Below are 19,888 nucleotides of genomic sequence, written 5' to 3' on the forward strand. Positions count from 1 at the left end.
TTCTTAAGGGAGACAGAGGACACACACACACACACACAGAGTCACATCTGCTGCATCACAATACTTAAAATACCATACACACTGCAAACCTACCTACAAGACTATTCATCTTACCACAGACATAAAGACACATGCCAGATAGAGAGAGGTGGAGAGAGAGAGCACACTCAACAACATAGAGAAATAAAGAGAAGAGTGTGAATACTATGACTGTTGACTTTGAGAGGTACAAACACTCTACTGTACAGTACTTTACCCTAACAAAGGTTTCTCTGTGTCTAATGTCAGTACATCGCCATTGTCACATCTCTTTCAATGAGAGACAAACCTGTATGTGATCTAGACATACAGGTGCAAACTCTTAACCCTCAAAGAAAACACGCACCCCTGAGAGAGAACACACCTTACATCTCTGTACTCACCTCTCTGACAAGACAGTTGTATGAGTTCAGGTCGCGGTGGATTATGTTCATGGAATGCAGATATGACTGGAAGACAGAGCGAAAGAGAGGGGGATGGAAAGAGAGTGAAAGAAAGAAAACAAGAGTTAGGTATTAAGTCTAAACCTCAAACCAGTGCCTAGTGGAACAAATGTGCATTGTTCTTCTTTCAGAGTATAGCCTTTGTACATTCACTAATCTACAGTCATGTGCTATATTCATCACTGTAAACCCAAATCAAAGGCAACACACCATGACTACCCATGATGCCCTAATCCAGAAGGAATTCAAGCTATACTTTTCATATAGGGAAAATCTGCTACACGTGTGAACAACACTGCTGCAACACTTCCTCTAGATCTCCACTGGAGGGCAGTGTGAGCATGGTTAGTTTGACTGCACTGTCTGTCATTCTATTCACCACCACTGCACTGCCGTTTCTCTGATTGCAGCAGTGAACCCTGGTGCCCTGGTCCCGACAAGACCCACAGTGCATACTGGCTTCTGATCTGTTTTTGGTTTTATTCTAGAGGCATTCTATACATTCCATTTGGCATGGATCATTCACTCACCATCCCTGCAGCGATGTCTTTAGCAAAGCTCACTCTCTGATTCCAAGGGTAGTTGATATCCTGTTAGTAAGACAAACCGAGGATAGAATCAGACTCTGGATGTTTCACAGAACATAAACACCAGTGATTAAAACTAAAGGGAGGCTCTCTAATCCTAATCCTGTATCCTCTGATGACTCTGAGACACAATGTACAACACGCAACTATGCACTCATGGGGACACACAGCCACCCAACCGCACACACACAATCTGGTGCAGTGGGACACCCATACAGAAGTGCACACAACAAAGTACTAAAATCCCACACAGACACACCACCGTTACCATTTTCTTAATGATCTCCCTCAGGGTTCCTCCTTTGATGTACTCTGCGATGAAATTGAGTCTCTTGTCTTTGTAGAGGACACCTATAAACTTCAGCACGTTGGGGTGCTCCAGACAACGCATCACCTTCACCTGGAGAGGGAGGAGGGTACACATTTTAAGTCTTGGAAGATACTTTAGGTTTAAATGTGGGATTTTTGTTAGTTATTGAACCCATTTTTAGAGCTACAGTCTAGGAGCTGTCCTAGTCCTGACTCCTCATAAAGACCAAACATCTAGGAGCTGGTGGGAGTGGTTGTGTTGTGTGGGTTTAGTGAAAGCAGTAGTTATATGAACTGGGTGGGTAGCTACATAATTAGTGAAAGACCTCCTTGTCTCCCGCCCTGAGGGTCTCTGTGAGATGGACATTCCTCCTTCTAGACTTTGATTTTAGTCTATAACCATTTCCTCCTGGTCTAAACACATAAGATGTCTCCTCTCCTGTCATTAACTTGACATAATTGTAACAAGAAACAGGAATAATACGTGGTTATTACAGCTTCCCAAAGAGAGAAAAACTGATTAGGTCCTAAAGGAGGTAAACATTACATAAGCTACTCTGAAGTCAAGGGAAGGGAGGGAGAAAACTATTTTGAAGGCTTTGATTTAAAATGGGCACCAAGGCTCAAAAGGCCAACGGTTTTAAAAAGGACTACCATGTCTCTAACATAAAGGCAAGACTCCAATCCATCAAACAACTTAAAAAAACATCTTGAACTTAGGAACTCAGGAAACCATTCCCAAGGCGGTGTTTGTGATGTGTGATTAGTTTGCGAGAGAGCTGAGCCCTTCCTTTGTAATTGGAGTGTTATGCAGGCAGGGCACTAATAAAAACAGTTATAAAACAAACCTCAGTCTGCATTCCTCTGTTTGTTGGTGGGCGGTCATGGCCTGTTGTTTTAACTGCTTACAGAGTTATTAAAGGACTACGGGTGTTAACCTGCACACCTCAGTGTTCACACATTGTTTCCTGAAGAGGAGAGTAGAATGCAGGGTAGAATAGTGTATTTGTATGTGTGCACATGTGTGGCGAGTGTGCATTTGATTGTCGATGTGAGTGTCTGTGTATCTGGGTGGGATGTGGCAAAGGGTATATACCTGTGTATTCCTCTAATGACTGTCTGTCCACCCCTCACAGCCTAATTAGGGTGGGGTACTTTTTACGAGGTGTAGTGGTGTGTATTACTGTCATCTAAACATGACATTCCGAGCTTGATAAACTACACTCTATGGTAAACCTAGACTAGCAGTGTTAACAATAGAGGCCAGGGTTGGAAACATGGTCTGTGATCTCTGTCACTGAACTATGCCCAAGCATTGTTCTTGACGATACATGTTCTGTAGTACGTAGCACACGATTGTACTGTCCTTAGAAGAAGTGGGAGCTCTTTGGGACAAGCACAGAGATTGTCATTGTGTGTGGTGTTTCAAATCATTGGAATAAAGGAAAGAGATGGATGGTGTACCTTCATAAACCTTTAATATATAAGGCTTATCTAAAATCATTTATAAGCAAATTGAATTTAGAATTTCAATGTATCTCCTGATTTGACCTTGTTGAACCATGATGGTGACACATCAACAAAGGCAAAATAAGTCAAGTTTGAAAGAGTGGTCACCCACTTCTTTTAGGAATGACCTCTGCGTCTCGTCATCGAAACGAATCAGCTCCTTCATCACCATCACCTCCCCTGTCTCTCTGTGGGTCACCTGCAGAAACACACACACCGTGATTTCATCAGTCTGCGCCACGGGGAATGGGGGTACTTTCCGTTCAAAGCTAATTTCACCCCAACAGGTAAACTCTGGGAATCTGGGAATAAAAACCCTGGATATATGTGGTCTCCCTCTCAAAGCAGATATTTACTCCCTGCTTGAGTGCATCTTCCAAGCAGCAAATGCACATATAGGCTACTGTACTTTCTGGTTTCATCTGAGGCCATTCTGTAAAGCATCTCAATGCTGCCATCTTCTGGAACTTTTGAACACAGACTATACTGCTCCTACGCAGTAACATTTGACACATTCACGCGTGTGAAGTGGGATTTTTAAAACCTTTTTGGGATAGGGGGCAGCATTTTCACTTTTGGATGAATAACGTGCCCAGACTGAACTGCCTCCTACTCTGTCCCAGATGCTAATATATGCATATTATTATTAGTATTGGATAGAAAACACTCTGAAGTTTCTAAAACTGTTTGAATGATGTCTGTGAGTATAACAGAACTCCTATGGCAGGCAAAAACCTGAGAAGAAATCCAAACAGAAAGTGAGAAATCAATTTTCAAAACAGTGCCTATTGAAATCCCAGTGAGATATGAATGAGGATGCACTTCCTAGGGCTTCCACTAGATGTCACCGTCTTTAGAAACTGGTTTGAGGATTCTACTATAAAGGAGGGGCTCATAATAGCTCTGAGTGAGTGGTCTGGCAGAGAGACTCGGTCTTGCTTCTGTTGACGCCAAAATGGCGGATATTCCTCTGGCTGTTTTGGGTTCTGAGCGCCGTTCTCAGATTATGCTTTTTCCGTAAAGTTTTTTTGAAATCTGACACAGTGGTTGCATAGAGGATACGTCCATCTTTAATTCTGTGAAAAACACTCACCGGATGTTTTGGAATTAAAACATTACTGCACGTAACGTGCCAATGTAAACTGAGATTTTTGGATATAAATATGCACATTATCGAACAAAACATACATGTATTGTGTAACATGATGTCCTATGAGTGTCATCTGATGAAGATCATCTAAGGTTAGTGATTAATTTGAACTATATTTCTGCTTTTTGTGACTCCTATCTTTGGCTGGAAAATGGCTGTGTATGTTTTTGTGACTTGACTCTGACCTAACATAATCATAAGTTGTGCTTTTGCTGTAAAGCATTTTTTAAATCGGACACGATGGGTAGATTAACAAGATGTTTATCTTTCATTTGCTGTATTGGACTTGTTAATGTGTGAAAGTTACATATTTCAAAAAAATTGCGCGCTGCCTTTTCAGTGGAATGTTGTCGAGCCTGCCCTAGAAAGGTTAAGGTGTTGGAATTGTCCCCCAAAATTAAATGGTTTTCCATGGTCATCTTTAACAGAGAGGACAGTTGAACAGACAATGTCCACATCATACCCAAGTCATCATGTTGGTGTGTTTACCTTGATGGCCTGTCCAAAGCAGCCTTTTCCCAGCACCTCTCCATGGATGAGGTCTGAGGGCCGGAAGATCCGGTGCATTCGACTGTTGGAGACGACTCGCAGTGACTCAGAGCGGTTAATGTCCTTCCTCTGAGAGAGAGGGGACGCTGCGTTACTGGAGCACGGAGACTTATCAATACTGTAGCTCCGTCTGGAGAGAGAGGGGGAGAGAGGGAGAGAGAGATAAAAGAAGGGAGTGAGAGGTGGAGAGAAGGAAAAAGAGAAAGATGGAACAGACGAAGAAAAATAAATCATCAGTCTCACAGGATCACTGATGTGCATCCATACTGCCCTTCACAGTGTTAAACGACGTTGCCAACCCTGTCATAAGGCATCAGTCTAGCATCTACTACCGTTATATACTAATTATGAAATTGGAGCGACAGCGTAACTGCAGTTAGACATTGCTCATCCATTTCACTGAAGAGCTGAAATAATGTAATGTGTGTCAGCCCACACATTTGCACCAATAAAATGTAATTCATGTAAGCTAATTATGTCTAAAATGTGTTTAGTACACATTGAATGCTTTTATTTATGCATACATTCATTTGGCTGAAGATTTGATATAAATCTGTATTTTGTCACGTATTTCTTTCATTTTCTATCCTATTCATACTGTACTTGAAATAAACCAAAACACCATGTCTAAAACAGCATGTATTTGTGCGTCTGTAAATAGCACTGAGATTAGTCCTTACGTGATCATGCGTGAGCGTAGGTTATTGATGTCTGGGTGTGGGGGTTGGGTGATGGGGAGGATGGGGCTGGGACCGCCAGACAGAGGAGTGATCAGGGGTCCGTCCACCGTCTCCCCCTCTGAACCCCCCTGGTCGTGGGGGTCGTGCTCTATGGTCAGCTGGAGCAGACGACTGGTCTCCTGGATGAGCAGGTCAATCTGGTGGAGCGGAGGAAAAAGATGATCAGTTTAGCATTAGAATGTAACATAACATGTAGAATCTAGCATAGCATGTAGCATGGCTAAGAGTGTTCATGTTTTGGTGGAGTGAATGAGATTGCCTTCTAGTGTCTGTCAACTCCATTTCTGTAGATTAAACATGAGTGAGGACTTAAACTTAGATCTTCTAACATCAAGCCTTGAATTTCATTTAACATCTCACTAATATCAATGTCATTGATGTCTAACAGCAACACAGGTAGAAGAGATGTCAGTTGGTTACCTCATCGAGAGGAACGTTCCTGATGGGTGTTCCGTTGATCTCCAGGATCCGGTCTCCGACATGTATGGAGTTCTTCACATCTGGACTGATCAACTCAGAGTCCACCCTGGAGAAGGAATGAGAGAACAGCGATAAGCAGTTGGACACACATTTAACCTCGATATCCATCTTTCTGCCATTACATTAGCCGAGTGGTTACATCATAAGTCTAGGAAGTATGACAGAGTGAGACTTTAGAAAATCTACCATGTACAGAATGATATACTGGTCAACTGGAAAGATAAAAGACCGGACTGCTTATATACTGCTTGATCCTATCCATCCCTTTTGTTGTACAAGGACATGGGTATAGTATTTAATCTACACTGGATTTAAATAACAATGTCCTCACCTTCCCTAACTTCCAGTCTGTGATTTTCTTTGACTTCCATGTCTTCTGTTCATTCATCTCCAATCCTTCTGTTAGCCTCCCCATCCATTCCCTTCTCCCCATCCATCCCCCCTCCCTTCTCCCCTCCCTCCCCCAATCCATCCCTCCCTTGGTGTATTTATTACAATTCTATTCCATTTTTAATTCAACTAGGAAATCCCACTAACATAAGGAATCATCTTTCCCTCTTTCGCTCCCCCCCCTCTCTTTCCCAATCCCTCCTTATCTCCACCCTCCCATTGCCTACCTACCCCCCTCTCTCACCTTCCATCCCTCCTACCCCCCTCATCCTTCCTCTATACTCACTGTGACACCCTGACCGTGTGTTCAGGGCCGTAGCCGTTGGGACTGAGAGGGCTGAGAGGCTGGTCGATGGCGACTGAGATCCCTCTCCGCCCGTCTGTGGAGGCTGGGATGGACACCAGGGTCACCGTGTGGGGGATCCTGGAGCATGGTGAGTCTGACAGGGACACAGGCGTCACAATGGTCTGGTAGTAACAGTGGCCACTGTGGAGGGAGAAGGGGCAGAGACGCAGGGGGAGGTCAGCATAGATAGAATAGACAAGTGTATGAATATCCGTAATGCTATATTAATACAGAAAATACAGAAAAATAAGAATGCAAATGCAATTTGTTCTTATACACAATGGCATTTTTACTCCATTAAAATAACATAAAATTGGTCAGAAATACAGGGTAGACATTGTTAATGTTGTAAATGACTATTGTAGCTGGAAACGGCAGATTTTTAACGAGGACAAGTACATTAATGTCTAGTTTGAGAAACAGACGCCTCAACTGGCAGCTTCTTTAAATCGTACCCTCAAAACACCAGTCTCAACGTCAACAGTGAAGAGGCAACTCCGGGATGCTGGCCTTCTAGACAGAGTTGCAAAGAAAAAGCCATATCTCAGACTGGCCAATACAAATTAAAATATTAAGATGGGCAAAAGAACACAGACACTGGACAGAGGAACTCTGCCTGGAAGGCCAGCATCCCGAAGTTGCCTCTTCACTGTAGACATTGAGACGGGGGTTTTGCGAGTACTATTTAATGAAGCTGCCAGTTGAGGACTTGTGAGGCGTCTGTTTCTCAAACTAGACACTAATGTACTTGTCCTCTTGCTCAGTTGTGCACCGGGGCCTCCCACTCCTCTTTCTATTCTGGTTAGGGCCAGTTTGCGCTGTTCTGTGAAGGGAGTAGTACACAGCGTTGTACGAGATCTTCAGTTTCTTGGCAATTTCTCACATGGAATAGCCTTAATTTCTCAGAACAAGAATAAACTGACGAGTTTCAGAAGAAAGGTCTTTGTTTCTGGCCATTTTGAGCCTGTAATCATACCCACAAATGCTGATGCTCCAGATACTCAACTAGTCTAAAAAAGGCCAATTTTATTGCTTCTTTAATCAGAATAGTTTTCAGCTGTGCTAACATAATTGCAAAAGGGTTTTCTAATAATAAACTTGCATTAGCTAACACAGCGTGCCATTGGAACACAGGAGTGATGGTTGCTGATAATGGGCCTCTGTATTATTACATAAAAAATCAGCCGTTTCAGGGGCCTCACGGGTGGCGCAGTGGTCTAAGGCACTGCATCGCACCAGAGACTCTGGGTTCGAGCCCAGGCTCTGTCGCAGCCGGCCGCGACCGGGAGGTCGCACAAGGGAGGGTTTGGCCAGTGTCTCATCGCGCACTAGCGACTCCTGTGGTTGGCCGGGCGCAGTGCACACTGACTAGGTCGCTAGGTGTACTGTGTTTCCTCCGACACCTTGGTGTGGCTGGCTTCCGGGTTGGATGCGCACTGTGTTAAGAAGCACCTTGCTCGACCTTGGTCTCTCCCGAGCCTGTACGGGAGTTGTAGCGATGAGACAAGACAGTAACTACTAATAATTGGATACCACGAAATCGGGGAGAAAAATAGGGTTAAAAAAATAAAAAATAAAACAAAATTACAAAAAAATCAGCTGTTTCCAGCTACAATAGTAATTTACAACATTAACACTGTATTTCTGACCAATTTGATTATTTTAAATGGACAAATGTGCTTTTCTTTCAAAAACAAGGACATTTCTAAGTGACCCCAAATGGTAATTGAATGGTAATGTAAGTGATCATTTACATTTCTGTGAGCATCACCTGATAGAATGAAATGATATTCTAACATCGTGCCAGAATGTCAGACGGCAGAATAATGATCTAGTCAACCTCCCATCACACACACTGACACTTCCATTCAGAGCTCACAGGACAATGACTGCTTGCATTTCAACATCCCTTCCTCCCTCCTCGTGTCAGGGTGTGTGTGTGTGTGCGTGTCATACAGTACCCCCTTCCTTGCTTCATGTCCGTTGCTTCTCTATCCACCACTACCGTTATTTCCACATTTCTATTTCTGTTTGGGCTACAGTGGCCAGGCTGCACAGCACTGGTATTACTGTAATAACGTTATGAACAAATTATAACCTCTCGTCTCCAAGACAAATAATGACCTTCCCTTTAGTCTGCTGAATCTCTACACCCTACTCCCTATTAGCACTGACTAAAATATATGAGGATCATTTTATAAATAAAGTTGTATGATCACTACAATGTACCAGTATAGTTTGGACCTCTCCACCAGTGCGTAGGTGTCTCCATCTCCGATGAAGGCTCTGCAGTTCAGACAGGTGAAGCATTCTGGGTGGTACTTCTGTTCCCCTGCGACCTGGAAGACACACGCAGAGGGAGGGTCAGGGAGGGAGGGTCAGAGTAGGATTACTAGGTAGGGTTAAGAGTCAGCTAAACAACTTATTTTCATCTTTTTATTCAACCTTTATTTCAGCAGGCCGGTCAACTGCAAACCAAATTATTCTCTTGCAATGACCACCTGTCTGACCAAGACGGAAAAGCAAGGCAAAGAGAAATCTACAAAACAACACAATGACAGGTCAAACATTAAACAAAGCAAAGAGAATGTACTACAAGTCTACTATATGTTCACTATTTGTTCAGGTCAGTAGATGCATCACATCGCAATAACAGCAACAAATGGAGAAACAAACTAGGGCAGATGCAGGTTAACCAGTGCAAGGAGGGCTAGATTGCTGTGGCTGATATCAGCGTTGTTAGCTTCAGGCTGGTTTCTATCTAGCTCAATCCAATCACTGGCAGAAGCAGGTAGCTGAGAATTGAATTGCGGCTCAAAACAGCAGAACCAGTTAAATTACCGACCACGACTAGATTTGTAAACAAACAGATACTACAATCACACAGGCTCAACATAGTAACCAGGCAAATTGGTCTAAATGGTGCCACTTAAGAAAGCTTTTGGCAAAAGGTTTCCTTATAGCTTATATGTATGGTAATTTACTGAAGGATGTAAAACCACTAGGGCTTGACTTACACATGGAATGCTAATCTATACATAGAACCCACACAGGTAGAATTACCTTAAATGCAAATGGAAAACATTCCTGGTTGGATAGGGCTAATCAGGGCTTTACTTAAACAAGAACCTGGTGACCTTGTAGCTCCTCAAAGACAGGTTGAAGATCTGATTAGACCTCCCCCCTCTCTAGATCCCTCCCTCTTCTCTCTCTCTTACCCATTTCCTTCTCTCTCCCGCTTTCTTTCTCTCTCATTTTCTGCACTGATCAGCAGAGGGTTGGGCTTGAGGTGGGTGTGGTAAGCACTCTAGAGCTGCAATGATCTGCAATTCAAATTTCACTGAGGGGGAGTTTTCAGGGATGTGAGAGATGGGGGGAATACTGAACAAAGAAGAGTAATCTATGAAATATGAGAATAAAGAGAAAAAAATGACTGTTCTTATGACTCCCCCCCCCCATCTCGAGGCTTCCACTGCTGCAAGCCTCATAAAAAAAGTGTGGCACTAGCAACTTCCTTTAAGAGTGGCACAGTGCTTTTAAATGGTCGATAATATAGATACCAACAACAACAAAACAGCCCTGTCTGCTGCCCCCCCCCCCCCCAGGGAGCATTCCCATGGAAACCAGAGAACCCACACTGAGAGAGTACCCTCGGGCTGCTTGGAGGAAGTCAATGGAACACATTAAGGAATTAATCAATAATAAGTCATTAACATGAGCGGCTCATCCCAGCCACAGGAAAAGCTATGTCTGATTTCGAGCATCTACTGATGCAGAAAGGAATGGAGAGAGAGTGAGAATAAAAAAGAAAGGGAGAAATGGGTTGACTCCATGATCTATGTTTGTACCTTTTTAACCTTGATTGTTCATGTTAACAACAGAGCAGAGGGACTCAGAGAGCGAATGAGAAGAGAGAGAGGAGAGAAGGTAATGACTGTGTAATTGGCTTCCATTTGAGCTCTGGAGCAGAACATGAAATGAGTTGGTCAAGAAAAGCAGCCTCAATGGCTTGGTGAGTCACAGTCATTGTGTTTTGGAGTGGAGTAGGGAGGGTAAAACAATGATAAGTGGCTGACATCTTTATGTCAGTTATGATCACAGTACGTGTAAACACCACATCACAGAGACTCAGAGGGAGGGAGATGAGATTATAATTATAGATACATTAGAGCGTGTGCCGCATTGAGAATGAAGTACAAAAAATTAGGAAAGATAGGGGTCAAAATGTCTTCTATAGAATAAAGTCAGATAGTAGAATATGCATGTGAGCGTGAGTGAGTGAGTGTGTGTGCGCCTGTACAGCAAATTGGCCAGTGTTACCTAGTGTTGATTATTGGGGCGGCAGGGTAGCCTAGTGGTTAGAGCGTTGGACTAGTAACCGAAAGGTTGCAAGTTCAAAATCCCCGAGCTGACAAGGTACAAATCTGTCGTTCTGCCCCTGAACAGGCAGTTAACCCACTGTTCCTAGGCCGTCATTGAAAATAAGAATTTGTTCTTAACTGACTTGCCTAGTTAAATAAAGGTAAAACATTTTTTTTTTTTTTATCAATAAATAAAAATTCTGTGTAATATTTCTAGTGGGGATTCAGGTGTTAAATGAACTCTGTAAGTGAACCCCAGTGTTGGTCTTAATAACCCATGTTAAACCAAAACCACACCCATCATTATAATATTTCCCAGCATGCTCTATTGCAGGTTGATTTTTAGAATTGTTTGTTTCAATATCTATGTTTTTGCATGTTCACTGATTGATTAATTAATCTTATGCTACTCAAATATAAATAACATACATTTTTCTAAACTAATCCAATCTGTTACTTTGTTGCACCAGTTATTGAAATGGTTGATCCAGTTTAGATGGTTTAGGTAGTCCATATCTTAGTCTTCCCAACCCGGCAGTCAGTCTGAATACAGGTTGCGACTGAATAAAAATGTCAAATGTTGGATAACCCCACTCTGGTTAGATTCCAGTAGGAATTACACATCACTTTGCTAGCCAAAACAATGTGACTTGAAGGCCTGAAAACCAAGAGTTTCAGGCCACTCACTGTATAGGGTAAAACTAGGCCTTCAAAATAAGGCCTTATTAAATACTTGTTGTATTGTGTTAAATAATACATTTTTAATGATAAAATATTTGCTTAAGATCTCACTTGATGAAGGTTTCAGGACTGAAAATGGATGATATCAACAACCATGTCTTTGTCATTAACAAATACAGTCATGGGTGTTAACGCTACAATTCACTTGAAATGCATTCTGGGTAATACGCAAATAAGGCTTTACACTAAGCAGTGTGTTAATTTAACACTGAAAAGTGTGGACCTGTATAGACACTTGACCAGTGTTAAATTTAACACTGTCAGTGTTGATTTAACACTGTAGATTTTGCTGTGTGTGTGTGTGTGTGTGTGGGTGTGTGTGCGTGTGTGTGGCAGGCAGTGGCCAGTCTCAGGTGTGAGCCCCCGTGGGGAGGAGAAGAAGGACAGCTGGATGGAGAGGAAGAGACAGTGTGATGCCTGTCACACTGACACTGTGGCTGCTGCCATTTGTCGACCTCCGCCCCCTCCTTTCCTACACACTCCACCCCACACACTCTTCTCTCCAACCACATCTGACAACTGACAGCTGCTGCTGCACACGCACAAAGAAAAGACTCCTACATCAAAAGCCTGAGGGACAGAGCAGAGCAAGTGAGAGAGAGAGGAAAAGGGAGAGGAAGAAAGAAAAGTTAGAGAAGCTAACAATAACCCTGTACATCTCTCATAGGTGGAACGTACCTTTGTACCTTTGTCTCACTGATAATTGTGTTAGTTCACAATAACTCAGAATGAAACTATGTAGCATGAGAAACCTGCCAAAAAGTTGGTTAAAAAGCTTCAATTTACAATGAGTGGGGATAACTTTCAGAATATACTGTAACTACCCACAGCTGGTCTCTCTCTCCCCCTACCTCTCGCTCTCTTTCCCTCTCTCTCTGTATGTAAGAGAGCAGTGTGGCTTGGTCATGTGGCGCACACAGGACCACTGTCCACAACAATCCAAATCATCAGCACGTTTCCTTTGGGAAGAGTGAGGTCGCCATGGAGAAGCATCTGGAAACAGTGTGTTACCATGGTGAGCTGGAGGGAGGCGGTCACATATTAAGCATGATCCTATAATGAACAATGACTGCACCAGCTGGGGACTTGTGATGAAGATAAAAAGGTGAGAAATGCAATTCATCTGGAAATAGAAAGCAGGAAGTTGCCTGGAACTACTCATGTATGCAACCAGACAAATCTTTAAAATTGGCTTTGTCCAATAACTCATCTCCTCTTCCTAAACTCTAAACCAAATCATTGCAAATATATTGAATTTCTTTGAGGGCTTTCCCAAAGCACAAGTGATAATGCAAATGAGTTCACAAGAATGAGGAAATATCCCTGGTGATATTATGATGACACAGCCATTCAAAGGCTGTCATTTCAGTACTTAAATGTGTCAAAGTTTCAACTTTAAGTGTTTGACGACCCAAACATTATGATGATAAGTTGGGAGGCTAATCCATTTAGTGGTGTGTGTGTGTGTGTCTGTTTTTAGAAGGCTGTGGAATGTGTATGGCCCCTGTTGGACCAATCAGAGGTATTTATGACCCTCTGGTTTCACAATGACACTCAGGTTCTCTAGTGTAAACAACAGATGAGGGGGAGGGAGGGAGGGAGGGGTGGGGGGTAGGGAAGTTAGGGAGTCTCCATATTGAGTTTAGGACATTTTCTGTTCACAAAACTATTGCATCACTTTCATTTTTGTTTTAGGATTAATTATAAAAAGTTTAGTCCAACCATGTAAACTAGGTGAATTGGAGCCAATGCTACAGTATATTCTAATATCCATACTAGCATTCCACTTAGAATGCTTGCCCATTGCCCACTACATTGCTTATTAGTGTGGTGGATATTGGAACTTTAGCAGGTTGTTCACTTATGTTTCCTGTATGGACTTCCAGTTATACTGATGCATTGTGGGCCTGTGGAGGGTCTTGCCGATATAGTGATATGGATAATGTGTGGAGAGTAATGGGGACTATAAAACACTAGCAACATAAGGTATGACCCCTTACGTCAGTTAGCCTGATGTAAACACTACACCATGCATGCACACAGTCACACGCATGCACACGTTGTCATTTAAACTGATATTAGCACACACTGCCATGACTTCACTAACCCATCCCAGGCAGGATAAATCTATTACAATGACCTAATCCTAACACACCATGATGTGATGCAGAGCTGGTACAGAGGGGATCCGGTTGGTGTAACTAACCACATTATGACCTGGAGATGATTAGTTATTCCAGTGACCTATTGAGGTTCAATGGAACTGCTGCAGTAGTAAAGCTCAGGGCTTCTCAACCTTTTCTGTTTTTGAGGCCTTCTGAGACTGACAAGTACACATAAAACCAATAAACCACCAGCAAGAATTCACACAAGAACTATGACAGAAACCAAGTACTTTCATGCTACACAAGCTGATGTCGACATCAGGAATTGGTTACATCAGCAGCACATTCAGCAGGTAACAGATACTCCCGATACCCCCATGAGAGTGAATTCTAGGTCAAATTCCAAAAAAGCTTAATGGGGGATTCCAAATTCCAAAGCCATTTGGACCATGCATGTTGAGGTGCTGGAGGATCAGGATCAGTCAAATCTCCATATAACAAATGGATAGAATGTCTATAATATAGAATCCTGCATTTAAATCAATTCATCAAGCAATGAAATTTGGCTTTTCAATTTCCAAACCAAAACCCAAACTGTGGAAAGAAGAGAAGTGGAGCATGGCCTGGATCTTGAGTAGAAAAAGGACATCACCTCTATCTTATCCACACTCAGAAAAAAGGGTTCCAAAAGTGTTCTTTGGCTGTCCCCATAGGAGAACCCTTTTAGGTTCCAGGTGAAACCCTTTTTGATTTCAGGTAGAACCCTTTTTGGTTTCATGTAGAACCATGTGTAGAAAAGAAAGGGTTCTACCTGGAACCAAAAAAGGTTCTTCAAATGGTTCGCCTATGGGGACTTAAAGGTTCTAGATGGCACATTTTTACCCCTAAGAGTTCGGCAGCTCCAATCACCAGTTGGCTTCCCTCCTGTTCACTGCCTTCCTTCCTACTTAGATCTCACTTGGCAACACAGGCTTTCATTTTGTTTCTGAGTCCGACTCATTTAGAAAGAATAAACGGGGCAAATATGATTAGACCAGACCAAGTGGCAGAAACAGCACCCAGCAACCCCAAACACGGCTTGGATTCATGCCTGTTCACTGGAAAACCCCTTTTTACCACTTAGCCAACAGCATGTTACGGCCATCCTGTAGCATCAACAGCATGTTACGGCCATCCTGTAGCATCAACAGCATGTTACGGCCATCCTGTAGCATCAACAGCATGTTACGGCCATCCTGTAGCATCTACAGCATGTTACGGCCATCCTGTAGCATCTACAGCATGTTACGGCCATCCTGTAGCATCTACAGCATGTTACGGCCATCCTGTAGCATCAACAGCATGTTACGGCCACCCTGTAGGATCAACAGCATGTTACGGCCATCCTGTAGCACCAACAGCATGTTACGGCCATCCTGTAGCATCAACAGCATGTTAAGGCCATCCTGTAGCACCAACAGCATGTTACGGCCACCCTGTAGCATCAACAGCATCATGATGAGCCACAACTGCTTTAGGGCTGCTGTTAATGAAATCAACATGATACTTCATGGTCAGTCAATGAAGCTTTGAGTTCCATCTGATAGATAGGTGGACATACGGTAGAGGCTCAGAGAAACCACTGTACATGTGTGTGACTGCGTATACATGGGCCTGTGTGTTTATATTGTGCATATGTACAGTGCAGGCTGCAGTCATCTCAGCACTACAATCAATCTTTAACAAGCCTAGCCTACTGTAGCTGGGGCTCAAAGTATGCTTTATCTAGGGCAGGACCTACTCTAAATATAGACCATGTGACCACCTAGGCTTATGTCTATTTCATGAAACAAAAATTCTTAAATAAAAAATGTATATGTCATGGACCCAGTTTCTTAGAGATCATTGCAACCATTTCAACATGAACATAAACATCTCTTAACAAGATCATTTTAGGGACAATACAATATCAATATTGATGTTCTATTTCTACTTAAAACATGCAATAGAGAGAGAGATGGAGACCTAAAACACAAACACAGCAGAATCAGGCCTGCCTACTCAACACAAGCCACTTGAGACAGCCCGACTGCCACCCCGCCAATCAACCGGCTGAAGCTAGCCAAGCCCTTTCACTCCATCACAGTCTACATAGGGAAAGCCATCTTACCTTTCTGTCCCTTTTCCACAGCTTGAGACAGCAAAATCCCCAGAAAAATAAATCTGACACCATGACAGCCTCCCTGCTGCTGCTTTCCTATACAGTCCACTCTACTCCCGGCAAGACTAGTTCATTCTGGTGAGCCCACACTGCTGTCACAACAACACAGAGGCAGAGGCCAAATGAGAGAGAGAGAAAAGGATGAGGCAGAGAGCGAGAGAGAAAGAGAGGAGCTGTCCACGCCTTTGCCACTGAGCTCATCTCTGAAACGATGTCACAGGCTGCTCATTCCCCTCCCTCCCTCGTTGCCCCTCTCTCTCTCTTTCTCTCTCTCTCTCTCTCTCTCTCTCTCTAACAAGCGGCAGCCGCTCTCGCTCTCTGTTTCTATGACCTCATCGTTTCCTGCCTGGTCCAGCCCACCCATGAGCCTGCTGGCTGTGTCTCCTCTCTGATGTCTTCAGAAAATACCCCCCTCTTATATTTCTCCCTCTTTCTTCCCCCATCCCCCTTTCCCTAGTCCCCCCTATTCCAAACCTCCTGTAGCTCAGTCACAGCTGACAGGCGATCATATTTAATACTCTGTCGGAAATGTCAAATAAATAAGTGGGCCAGCCAAAGCCCTCACGCAACACCACCATGTCATCTAACATCACTTGCATTAAAGGGCTTACTGTACTAGTGGGGAGGATGACAGACTGATTATACAAATGTAGGATCTTAATTTGAGCCAGTTTGCTACAGCGGGAAAATAATCCTGCAGCAACAGGAAATGTGAATTATTATGTGGATTATAATTCATGGACATTTTTAGTAGGGGTTGATACATTTTACATAAGGGAAAATTAAGTCTGAAATTTCAGTGGAAATTACAAAATTCCGAAGCCTTTTTAAACCTCAAATAAACTACACGTTTAACATTTCCTGGGCGATCAAATTAAGATCCTACATCTGTAAAAGCACATATTGGAAGATTAGAGTACAAACATACTTTTAAAAAACTAAACACAATCTACTATACAAACCACCTGGAACATCAAACACCTAAGAGGAAGATGACCAAAACTCAACACCATGAGGTAATAAAACCTTATATTTGGGGTAATGATAGGGTAAGACAGTTGTACTAAGCTCATGAGGCTGTTATAATTTTTTTTGCTCTTCAAGAATCAAATGGGTAACTTACAGGTAGGTAACTGCCAACATAAAGGAACTCTGTTGGCAGTTACATGTATATCATTAATTGAAATGGCCATTGGTAATATCCCAGATTGTGCCTTTAAGAACACAGTAATGGTTAATATTCTCTGCTCTTTAAATGTAAAACATGAAGCAGAGGAACACAACGCATCACCGCATCACACCATAACATGATAACGTGATAACTTGCTGAACACAGTGACCATTGTGGAGTGCCAGAAAAGGCCAGGGCGTGGCGGTGGTGTGTTTACATGTTATTTAGGGAACTGTAGCATCAGTGATCCTGTCCAGGTGCTACAGTCACAGACAGACAGCGATCTTGGTTTCAGGCTGGATGACGGTCCCTGCTGTCCCATGTGTTTGCTCACTCTATTATGTCTCTAGCTCTCTCCTTCTCTTACTCACCTTTTCTCTCTGTGTCAGACTTTCCCTCTTTCTCTCACCTCAGTCCATCGCTCGCCCCCCTTCCTCTATCCCCCCGCTCTCTTATACCAGCTGCTGCCTGGGGCCATCTGACTCGGCAGATGTTAATAGAGAAAGGCCGGGGCACCTGCAGTGTCTGATGGACCTCCCATCAAAAACACACACAACCGATTGAGGATGTGTCTGAAATGGCACATATGGGCCCCGGTCAAATGTAGTGCCTCCATTTCAGACTCAGTCTAATGCAGCCTGAGTGCTTCAGAGCATCCCAGCCAACCACCCAAAAGGTGACAGGACAGATAACGGGTCCATTGAACAGTCACATCACCTACATGTAACCAGGCGGTCACAACCAGACAGCCGAATCTAATAAGGCATCTAGGCTAAAACTAACCAGGCGACAAGACTGGCTGACTGTTATGAAGCTTTATTGTCTATATCTGAAAGGCCTGGTAGAGAGGCTAAGTCTTACCATGGAGTAAAAAGGCTACTACCCAACTGATTGACTCATTCAAAGAAGTATCCATACTAACCCAAACCAGGCAGTTTAAATATAAATACCAAATGTATAAAGCAGTCTGAAAACCACTGGTAGTCATGTTTTTTCATTGAATCCGTTCCTTCCTCTCTGCACTGCGACAGCCTAAGGAGTGACAAAAAGTGTTTAAAAAAGGAGTCAAAACTTAAACACTACAGAGAGCCTGTGTCTTCAGGAGGGAAGACAGACAGATGTCGATGGTGGAGGAGACAAGCGCTGGACAATGTTATTGATGCTCTCCTTCAAAATGGAGCTTCGTGGAGGACTAAAATGTAGCTGTTTGAAGCTAACAAAGACAACCCACTGAGACCAGTCACATAACAAACCATGTTTGGGAAATTTCACTAGTAGGGGAAGAAAAAAAACCCATGGAGGTGTTTTTTTAAATGAAGTTGTTTGAAACAGGTTTCTACTGGGGAGGAATGTGAATGTGCCACGACACATAAGATCATTGGAAAACCCCAATAAAAAGCTAAGAATATTGAATCTGAAAAGGTACTCAAATGTCATAAATGACGGCGGTCTCATTGAAGACGCTCATCAGTGTCAGACCAGGTTGAAGTTCATATTGTTATGCGTGGATACGTGTGAATATGCAAAGATCTCTCCATTCTATGGTGTGGGATGGAAAATGTTGACAAAGTCATTGTAGGCAGGCAAACAAGACAAGGCAGGGAGGTCATGGTAAGTCAATTCCATCTCACTATAACCTTACACTTCCTTCCTGCTAAGCCCCCTTTCTGTATTTCACACACACTCCTGCTACCACTGTTGCTCAACCTCTATGTTGACATGCTGAAACCCTTACAGTAACTCTAGCCTACTTTCCAACAAACCCCAGGCATATCTGATCAGACACAAACAAAACAACTTCCACCCAAACTTCAGAATATGACACTTTTGTTCACTGACTATTGCTCAATCACCATGGTCACAAACTGAACATCTTACAGTCTTAATGTCTGAAAGTGAGTGTCTTTCCCAACAGATACTCAAGGCTAATCAGACCATAGAGATGATTATGAGACACTTAGAAAACAACATTACTCCCACCTAAACAATGTGCTGTCACACCAATGGCAGTTGTTATAAGATGTTGCTAAACTGGGATTATCTGTGAAAGGGAGGGACATTTCATGTACTGTAAAGTATCTTGAAAATATGTCTATTTCCCAATATCCATCCACTGATAACAATAGTGAAATTGATCCTGGCCTTCAAATGTATTATTAACCACCAAAGGGAGTTAATTATCTTGGAGTTGTGGTTGTCATGCTTGCCTTGGGGTCATGAATACCCCATTAGAATACCTGCAGGGGCATAGCCTGCCTACTCCCAATGGACACTGCAACACTATACCAGAGCGGAAGGAATTAAACTAAGCTGTTTGAGAAATTGATCATTTCTCAATTATCCATTCTGAGGCTCTAGACTCATCGAAGGCAGAGGCACAGTGACATGGTGAGAAATGTCTCTATTCATGTCGTTCTCTTCTCGTACCCAAACGACCTAATCAATTTAACATTTCAATCAGCAGGCAGACTGAGTCATACCCACATTGCATCACACTATTTTAGAGTGCTTCTATGTCCCGGCTCCAACAACCAAAACACTACCCTCTTTCAGAGGATGCATTTTGTGGGCTGAAGAAAAATGCAGTCTGCCCTGTTTCGCTGGCCGGATGCCAAGGGTGGGCAGTGTGGGATTGGACTGCATCACGCCACACGTCCAGAGTGTAGGGGATGAAAATAAGCAGAGGAAATTGACCTCGTCTGCCATTCAGTTCAGTTGGTCAGTCCGTCCGTCTATAACACCATTGGTCTGACATTTTTGTGTAAACG

The 19,888-nt window shown here is 43.1% G+C and overlaps 1 protein-coding gene across 5 annotated transcripts in view; it reads right to left on the reverse strand.

The window, feature by feature from the left end:
• Nucleotides 1-19,888, reverse strand: part of LOC110503880 (LIM domain kinase 1) — a 72,187-nt gene that overhangs the window by 13,101 nt on the left and 39,198 nt on the right. For 4 of the 5 annotated variants that reach the window (XR_005039323.1, XM_021582494.2, XM_036961281.1 and 1 more), the window contains 9 exons: nt 8,772-8,881; nt 6,483-6,683; nt 5,747-5,852; nt 5,267-5,463; nt 4,527-4,716; nt 3,000-3,086; nt 1,338-1,469; nt 1,013-1,072; nt 423-488 (listed from right to left, as the gene is read on the reverse strand). Coding sequence is in view for 4 of the 5 variants with exons in the window: in XM_021582494.2 (XP_021438169.1) it covers nt 423-488; nt 1,013-1,072; nt 1,338-1,469; nt 3,000-3,086; nt 4,527-4,716; nt 5,267-5,463; nt 5,747-5,852; nt 6,483-6,683; nt 8,772-8,881 (1,149 nt within the window). In the remaining variant the exon portion in view is untranslated. Of the gene's footprint in view, nt 1-422; nt 489-1,012; nt 1,073-1,337; nt 1,470-2,999; nt 3,087-4,526; nt 4,717-5,266; nt 5,464-5,746; nt 5,853-6,482; nt 6,684-8,771; nt 8,882-15,898; nt 16,184-19,888 lie in introns of those variants that run through there. The other variant, XM_021582496.2, reaches the window with a different exon arrangement.

This window comes from Oncorhynchus mykiss, chromosome 24, assembly GCF_013265735.2.
Source record: "Oncorhynchus mykiss isolate Arlee chromosome 24, USDA_OmykA_1.1, whole genome shotgun sequence".
Lineage (NCBI taxonomy): Eukaryota > Metazoa > Chordata > Actinopteri > Salmoniformes > Salmonidae > Oncorhynchus > Oncorhynchus mykiss.